The sequence below is a fragment of the Cyprinodon variegatus genome, unplaced genomic scaffold (assembly GCF_000732505.1).
Source record: "Cyprinodon variegatus isolate N-32 unplaced genomic scaffold, C_variegatus-1.0 Scaffold39, whole genome shotgun sequence".
Classification (NCBI taxonomy): domain Eukaryota; kingdom Metazoa; phylum Chordata; class Actinopteri; order Cyprinodontiformes; family Cyprinodontidae; genus Cyprinodon; species Cyprinodon variegatus.
In genome coordinates this window covers 937,115-946,515 of record NW_015150492.1, presented here as the reverse complement: position 1 = coordinate 946,515, position 9,401 = coordinate 937,115, and the positions used below count along the sequence as shown (strand labels likewise).

General features: G+C 38.9%; 1 protein-coding gene across 1 annotated transcript in view; it reads left to right on the top strand.

Annotated features, from left to right (window-relative positions):
• The first annotated feature begins 431 nt into the window (after positions 1-431).
• LOC107081663 (matrix metalloproteinase-16-like) overlaps positions 432-9,401 on the top strand; it is an 18,876-nt gene continuing 9,906 nt past the window's right edge. The window contains exons 1-7 of the mRNA XM_015369846.1: positions 432-440; positions 725-841; positions 1,960-2,264; positions 6,650-6,811; positions 7,220-7,437; positions 7,526-7,664; positions 9,146-9,296. Of these exons, the coding sequence (XP_015225332.1) occupies positions 729-841; positions 1,960-2,264; positions 6,650-6,811; positions 7,220-7,437; positions 7,526-7,664; positions 9,146-9,296 (1,088 nt within the window). The 5' untranslated portion in view covers positions 432-440; positions 725-728. The remainder of the gene's footprint in view (positions 441-724; positions 842-1,959; positions 2,265-6,649; positions 6,812-7,219; positions 7,438-7,525; positions 7,665-9,145; positions 9,297-9,401) is intronic.

Genomic DNA, 9,401 nt, shown 5'->3' with positions numbered 1-9,401 from the left:
ATGTCGCTAAAAGTTACACACTGTAGCTTTAAATGCTGAGGAACCAACTAGAACCATAATATTAATACAGCGGTGGGCATTTCCAGTTTCTGAGGGTTGGTATCTTGAGACTTTTAGATTGCCTCTTGGTCCAGAGCACACCTGAAACAAATGACTGTATTACCTCCTCTGCATGCCATTAATTTCTCTAGTGTCCTCTTAATCATGTAATCACTTGATTCAGGTTTGTTGGACCTAAGACATATCTAAAACTTGCAGGATATTGACCCTTAGGTAATGGAATTTCCCACCTTTTTACTTAATGGGTTGATGACAGACAGATACAAATTTTTATTAATGCCCCCTGCACCGATAACCTCACCTGAAATCACTCCAGGTGAAGGTTTTAACACTTTTCCCTCTTCTCGTTTTGCATGATCATGCAGTGATATCACTCTAAGGTGAGAACTGATGTTTTTGCCTTTATATTGTGTTTGTTCAGTAGTTGTGACAAATGGCGTTGTACGAATGAGAAGAAATGTAGTTTTAGAAGTAGTTTAGAAGTTTTTCTGCATCTATTTGTTTCTTGTTTCTTGTATTTTATTTTCATTTGTTTTGGCCGTTGTAATGAAGTGACCGAGAAGAGAACCGGAGAGTTCACTTCTACGCTTTGTGTTGTCACGCAGTCGAAGCTGTGAAGCAAAGATTTTGGATGCAAACGTAACATTTCCCCTTTACGTTCTAGATGGATGCAAAAGCCACGCTGTGGGGTTCCAGATAAAATCAAAAGTGCCACAAGGTCACGGAGGAGGAGATACGCACTGACGGGGCAGAAGTGGCAGCGGACCCACATAACCTACAGGTGAGAGACAGAGACATTACTCATTATTAGTAGACACTGCAGGGCTCCTTGCAGGTTTACATTCCCTAGATGACATTTCATCAGAGTTTTAGTCTCACATTAAAACCCTTGACTGTATTTTTTTATGTCATACAGCTTTTTCATTTATTTAAGTACATATTTCTCCATATTTTTTATTCAACTTTTTAATAATTCTTACATTTCTGTTAGCTCTTTTCTTATCTAATTTCCACTTTCTATTTATCAGTTCTTACAGTTTTTAACCATCTTGGGTTGTAAGCTGCGAGTTGTCATAGAGACTGAGCAAATATGTCGGTTGTGTGGGGGGTATTCACACATGCACAAACTGACAGATTAACACCTAAATTTTGTGTTGTGTGAGTATGCTCTCCATTCAGTGTATAAATAGCGTGTGGCACAGTTAAAAATGAATTAGAATGTGTTTTGAACCGTTACATAATCTCTTTCCTTTTCATTAGGTTAAAGAAATTGTCTTCACTCTGATATATAAAAATTGGGAGTGCAAACTATTCACAATCTCAGCAGAAATAGACAAACCCTCATCTTATCAGCTATAATTAAGCTCTGGGTTTAATGGGCCTGAGGAGAACTGATAAACGGGTCTGCAGCACAACCGCAAATTGACAGGTTACGGCAGTAATAGATGATAACACTACCAATTTATTTAAATCCTTCTTTGCTTGCTGACTGAATTTGAATTGATGAGACACCTCTTCTAATGGAATGTCAATCAGTGCTGAGCTGCTGCTGCTGCCACCACTGCCCGAGCGTTATTCGTGAAAATGAGTGGATAGAGAGAGTGAGAGAGAGAGAGGAAGATGATTGCCCTCTTCCTCTCTGCCTGCCAGGGACTGATAACGACTGTTGTGTTAAAAGTTCACTGGAAGCTGCTGGTCTTGAAATAGTTGTGTCAAGTGTTACTTTTTTTTTGTCGCTTCATTCTAAAACCTAAGAAATGTTCACTCCACATTAATGAGATAAGAACTGAAGAGGGAGTAACGTGAAGTATTTTCTTCTAAATCTTGTTCCCAGCAGTTTCAAGCTTCCACCCCTCTGAAGCCTCCCCAAAATTGATGTCCATGTTTTTCTTCCTGCAGCATAAAAAACATCACACCAAAGGTGGGTGCCCGAGAGACTCATGATGCCATACGGAGGGCATTTGATGTGTGGCAGGGTGTGACTCCTCTGCGTTTCGAGGCCGTTCCGTACAGCGCCCTGGAGACGGGCAGGCGTGATGTGGACATCACCATTATCTTCGCCTCTGGCTTTCATGGTGACAGCTCGCCCTTCGATGGGGAGGGAGGATTCCTCGCCCATGCCTATTTTCCTGGGCCTGGCATAGGAGGGGACACCCACTTTGACTCAGATGAGCCTTGGACCCTTGGAAATCCCAACCATGATGGTGAGACGGGTTGTAAACCTGAATGACAAATACCTAGTTTACAAATAAAATACTTCAAAGTGTGACATGTTGTACATGTAAATCTAATAAAGCATGCCTTCCAAACATTAGCACACTTCTTAATAGAGTCCATCTATTTATACGGTATTTTAATCTGAGCTTAAATACAGGTGATTTATGAAGGCCTTGGAGGTTTTTAGAAATGTTAGTGTCTAATCAGCATCATGTAGAACAGCAGACAGTAAACAGGTTAGTTGGAACGTTGTGCAGAAGTTTGAATTTAATCTAAGATTTAAAAAATAAACAAGGATTGAATGCCTCATGGATCACCTCATGAATAAATCCTTTAAAAATGGAAACGTATGAGACAGCTGAAAATATACTTAGACATGGTCATCCACTTTGAACCGAAAGGACCATGAGAGGAGAGCATTAATCAGAGAAGTAGCCATAGCAGCTACAATAGGAGCTTAGGTGGGTGATTCCTTTGACAGGATAATAAAGATTATTAACCATAATTAATAATATTTTTTCTGCAAAAGACGTGAGAGTGGGGCAGAAGGTTCACCTAGCAGCAGTATAATGAAATCTGAAGTCTTTAGAAGTCTTTAGGTTTATGTTTTTGAATGGCCCAGTAGATAGAAGAATGTGTTTCTATAAGTCATTGACTAAGGTGGACTGAATATAAATGCATGCCACACTTATCAGATTTTATTCATAGAGATGTATTGAATATATGTATCTACTTTTTGTTACTATACCCCAATAAAACCTTCATAAGATACCCAAATATGTTGACTAAATAAAAAAAAAAGTTTGTCATTTTTATTACTAAATTACACTCTTATTTTCTTCTTTTTTACTGTATTCTTTAAGTAATAATCCTTTAGAATGATAGATGGAAGAAAACAAGGAGTGGTCTAATCATTTTTTGCCCTGAATATATATAGGACAAGAAAAGATGAGGAAACAGCAAAGAGACATACAACAAAAGTGATGGAGAAATAAATAAACCCAAGTGAAAGAAGTGAGGAAAGCAAACAGGGAAAAATGCAGTCTTGTGGAGAGATGGATAAGAGCTGATGGATGCCAGATCAGGAAAGTACAGATGGCCGGGCTGGAGGGTGTTATGGGAACGACAGTATCTTAGGGCAGAGTGTGAGGGACGCTCAGCCAAAAACAAAGAACTCTAAGATGTGTTTGATGCGGTGCTGCTCTATAAAGACGCATCACCCCATCTGTCAGGACTTTGGTTTCTGTCAGCATAATACGCTCTTCAGATGACAGGATAGAGAGCAGTGCTATTTTAAGTCTTTTGCTTTTGCTGGCACATGATTTGGGTTTATTGAATTTCTGTAGCTCAGTGGTTGCAGTGGTGCAGCTAGGAGAGGAAAATAGCATCCGTATCTAAGGCATTCAACCAAACACTCCCTAATTACTCTACCTATGGGGTAGCAGGCTTGTGGAAGCACCACCAGGCGGCTTGTCTGTTATCAAACCACCATGCACCAACTCTCTCTCCTTTCATTAGAGAGGGAGGAGGGCTTTTGCTTCCATTGTGCTTGTTCAGGGATACCGCTTGCCACCCATCAGCTCTTTTCCTTCATACTCTCTTTTTGTTCTCTAATGGTAATAGTCTTAGACTCCTAAGTCAGAAGCACACTAGCCCCTGAGCAGCATCCCATAGTTATGCATTTAGACCACTGTGGCTAAAGGAAAAAAAAAAGTTCCAGTCTCAGCATGTGTGCCATTGAAGCTGAATTGTCTTTAATGGACTTTTGCAGCAGTGGAACTGTAAATGCTGCATTTTGACATTTGTGCTAATGGTAGCTGCAGTTTGCCTTAAGGGAATCCTCAAAGGTGGTTGGTTGCTGAGGATGGTTGGATGAGGTGAAAGGCGGAGAGGGGGGAGTGTAACCTTTTTGCTGCTGGCTGAGGGTCAGTGGTGGTTTTATGCAGCTCTTTTGACATGAGTGTATATCATCCTTGCAAAGGGCAGCTATCTCTTCGGGACAGGTTCAGTAACTGTTTGTACATAGGAGTTTTAATTCCTCTTAAATCAGACTGACGAACTGAGTTGACCACATCCATTAGATGTTAAATTTTTACTTTTTACTTTGCGTTTGTTTTAAGAAATAAACCTTTACTGGGCCGATAATCTGATGTTCAGGTGCTTAACATACATGTCCTTTGCAGAAACATGCATGTGTACCCTTCTGCTCGATTTGCTGTTGTTCACGTCCTCATTTATGTTAAGAAAAAAAGAGGATCCTTCTGTTTCACTTCAGTCCCAATTTTTTTTTTTTTTTTACTTGTAATGTTTTGTACTGTTTTTAATAGGAAATCTTAACCAGAGAAGGGAAATAATTATTGTCTTTCTGGCTTAATCCTTCAGGCTTTTGCTGCCTATATATTCTAATTAGTTCTCTGTTAAATCATTAAGTTAAACTAAATTTAGATTCACGACACTGTGCAGTATTTTTAAAAATACTCAGTTTGCAAAAGCAATTAAAAATGCTAAAGATACAAAATGCATGGGTGGAAAGAATGAACATTGATATTACATATTGATTTAGCCATGTTTGTATTAAAATGGTTCATCCTTTATCTGATTCATATTCTCCAAATGCACACAGACTTCACTGCGGACAGGAAGCAAGTCAAAATAAATCAATATGCATTCAAAGCAGACACAGAAGTAACTGTGTGTATGGCATCAGTAATACATTATATAGAAATAAAAGTAGATCCTAATGCACGCAGTGGGTCTCATGAGCTGAAAGATACAGAGCCTTGTAGAAGTATTAATTTCCCTTGAGCTTTTCCTCATTACATGAACTTAAAGCATCAAACTTTATTCTGTTTTCTTGGGTGGGTATTTAATGAACCAGTGAAGAATTATTACATAAGATGGGGAAGGAAAACAAAGCATGTTTTCAAATGTTTTAGCTTATTAAAATTTTTTACCTGTATTTGCATTTAATCCCCTTTACATTAAAACTGATACCCTGAAGTAAAACCTAGTGCAGCCTTTTTCCTTTATCAATCATCTAAAGCTCTTAATACCTGTTTTTCGTGCTTTAAGAAATTCAGCAAAGAGAGCAACAAAGCTGTAGGGCCCCACTGCTCAGACAGGAGCTTTAGTCATAGTCATCATCCCCATCCTGAAACATACATGTTGTAAGAGTGTTTTTCTTCAGCCTAAGTAGAGATTATTGTTTCATGGGTCAGTGGAAAGGTGGATGGAGCTAATTGCAGGGCAATCCTGATAGAGAGAGAGAGAGAGACACTCTACCACATATATTAGGGTAAAATTCACTAGTGTAAAAATATTAGAAAAGGTTCAACAACATGTTAGAGAGGGTTTACTACAAATGGATGCCAAACTTTTCAGATTATAATTATGTGTTGGAATTTATTTAAATTAGACTGGGTAAGCAACTCAATATCCATAGTTTGGTTTGAAATATATACATAATGGTATAAAAGAGTTTGCTGTGGTCTAGTGTTGTGGGAGCTGCCAGAGTTAGCCACACCCACTGACTAACGCCAGCTTACGTTTTCTCAGACGTTAACATTTTAGAACCCCAACTGCAGATGTAGAGGCTGGATTTGCTCACCCAATGTGCTGTAAATAAATAGCAACACATTTCAGAAGTTTTTCCCAACTTTTCCAGCCATTGACCCATATAATGAATTATTTATTAAATAAATTCTATATGTTCGTTTACAGTTTTAATTAGTGTTGCGCCGATGCCATTTTTTGGCCCCGATACCCGATACCTAGCTGTGCAGTATCGGCCGATACCGATACCACAATAATGTAAAATAATTGCCACCATGGCTTTGTCAAGCTGCTGCCTACCTTTGTGAAGCAGGAAAAAATCTAATACAAAGTGAATCCAGTAGAACTTTTTATTGCCTACCAGGAGTGAGTGACAATAGTTTAATAAACTTATGGCTCTCAAAATGGTATCGGTGCCCTATTTGTTGGTACTCGCCGATACCGATACCACCATTTTAGGGCAGTATGGGGGCCCCATCCGATACTGGTATCGGTATTGGTGGAACACTAGTTTTAATAAAATGAATCATGCACAAGTTATTTATTTATTGGTGTCGTGGCACTCTTCACACTCCATAAAGATAGCCTAACAGATCATAATGCAAATTTGTTTCCTTCATACTGAGTTTATTCATTTTGTATTTATTCCACATATGGTTGAAATACTATATGGCAGACAGTTGTCCAGTTACTTGGTGTGCCACTAAAACTTTATATTAGTCCATGTTTTTTATTTCTTTGTGTTGTCACATTCTGCCGAAATGCAACTATGTTCTCCAAAATTCATATTGTTAGTTAGATCTTCTTTTCCTTTTTATAGGCAATGACCTGTTCTTGGTTGCGGTGCATGAACTTGGCCACGCACTCGGTCTGGAGCACTCAAATGACCCCACTGCTATCATGGCTCCCTTCTACCAGTATATGGACACTGAGAACTTCAAGCTACCTCAAGATGACCTGCAGGGCATCCAGAAAATATATGGTAATGTTAAACATTACAGTTTTCTTTGAAATAAGTCATCAAAAAATAGTTTGCAATAATACAGTGTTCCAAAAGTTTCATAAGGATACAATGCATCACAAAACACCATACTGCACCACTCTAAAAATTTGTCACCATTGAGAATGGTGCCACATCAGTCATCCTGGGTTGGTTGCCAGTAAGCATTCTGCTGTTAACGAGGTCAGCCAATCTGCTTATTTCAAGGCAACATGAGTCAACAAACAGATTGCAAATGAGGAAAAAAATAACCATCACCCACAGAAAACATTGCATTGGTGGAAATGTGTATCGTCGAGCTAGTTTTTTAAACAGCTAAATCTTTCAAAAACAGACTTGATGTTCTGGTTTAGAGAGAACAGGTTGTAATACCGCCGTTTTTATTTATAGGACCACCAGATAAAGCTCCTCAGCCCACCAGCCCTCCACCTACAGCTCCGCCTCCTCGTTTCCACCTTCCCTCAGACCCCCGGAAACACGACCGCCATGCCAGACCCCATCGCCCTCCTCAGGGCTCCAAACCGTCTAACCCCAACTCCAAACCGAACATCTGCGATGGAGGCTTCAACACTCTGGCCATCCTCCGACAGGAGCTCTTTGTCTTTAAGGTAAACTGAAATAATAGTCAAGGAAACATCTTTGCTCCTTAATCTTTAAGTTCAAACAATAATATTTCTACAATGTCTATTTCTGTAGGACCAATGGTTCTGGCGAGTACGGGACAATTCAGTGGTCCCAGGTTATCCCATGCCGATCAACCACTTCTGGCAAGGCTTGCCCCCTAAAATCGATGCTGTGTATGAAAACAGTGAGGGGAAGTTTGTCTTTTTTAAAGGTAACAGAAGTATTTATTTATTTTTTTTTCTATTTAAATAAATAACTAAGCAAAAGTGCTGTGGATTAGCTCAAATAAAAATACTCTAAAGTGTTTTTATTCCTCGCAATACGTTTGGATTCTTAATAACAGTCCCACATAAATCAGTGCATAATTGTATCTTGAAGGGATATTGAATCATGCTATCTGAAAATTTTGCCCTGCATTTGAATTAGACCCCTGACTATGCCTAAAAATTCAACCCACCCTTGCTAGTAATTGCCTCTTAGAAGCCAAATAACTCATAAATACATTCCACCGCAGCATTGTTTAATCTAAGAATAAAACTCAATTTATCATAATGAAATGGAGAGATTCTGGAGTAGCTATTGACTGATGTAGATAAGGCTGTCTACCTAAACAGACAGGCTTGGAAAGGAGAACATTAATTAGAGAAGCAGCCAAAAGGCCTATGGGAACTTTGGCGGAGCTGCAGACACGCACAGATCAGGTGGGAGATTCTGTTGATGGGACAACTGCTAGTCACGCCTTTCACAGGTATGCAGAGGACATGATCTTCTTTCAGAAGACTGCCACAAGAGGTCTGGTTTTGAGTTAGTAACAAGCACTGTAAAAAAAAAAACACAGAAAATTAAAGCTGCAGAGAGAAACATGCCTGTGCCTTAAACCATAAAGCTGGTAGATTCATACCTCAGAAGACAAGTTGGACAAATTCTGGACTGTGGTTGCTTGATATGCACTCAGTACTTTTCTTTTTTTTTATTTATTGTTACTATTAAAATTTGAAAACACTGTAATTTCCCTTCCATTTCCCAGACTTCTGATAAACTATCACACAGAATTGTAAAGATAATACATAAAAATATGAGGTTACCTTAAAAGAGTGGTGTATTAAACTATTGATATATAAACAAATATCTTCCAAGATATTAATTAAATTAGGAGCAATTAAGCATGCTGTATCCTTTTCACTACATGAACGTTTGCAGACTTCTCTATGGTCTGAGAATTTGTGTAGGCCCTGAAAGACACCCGTCATCAGGCAGATTAACATGACATCTATCACTCAATGGTATCGGAGTGCCTCATGCTTCATTTATTCACTCGCATGAATCAAAGCATGTGTGTATTGTTGAGTGAGTGCATGTAAGCATCTAGCCACCTAGCACTCACACATGCACACTGCACCACAGCAGCTTCCCCGCCTCTGCCTTATGATCAAGCTGAATTAAATGCAGGAATAATTTCAGTAAGACTCAAATAACAAGACTCAGCAGGGTTGCCTTTAGGGCATCGTAACACTTAGATTTTGTGCTGAACAGATCATTTTTAAACAAATTTATGAAACATCTGGTCTGTGAAATTCTTAGGAAGAAAAATAACTGACAAAGACGGGCATGAGTGAACAGAAATATGGCAGTTTTTTTTGTTTAGCATGCTTTCAGGCTATTGTATACACTAACTTTTTTCCGTCGCTGTAGGAAACCGTTTCTGGGTGTTCAAGGATCGGCATCTTCAGCCTTCCTACCCTCAGGATATCTCTTTGTTTGGGAGCGGCATGCCAACACAGAGTATCGAGACGGCTGTCTGGTGGGAAGATGTGGCCAAGACATACTTTTTCAAAGGAGACAGGTTTGTTTTGATTATTAGTCAGTGGAGCTTTGTCTTTTCTGCAACCAACCAACATATATATATTTATATATATATATATATATATATTTATATATATATATATAT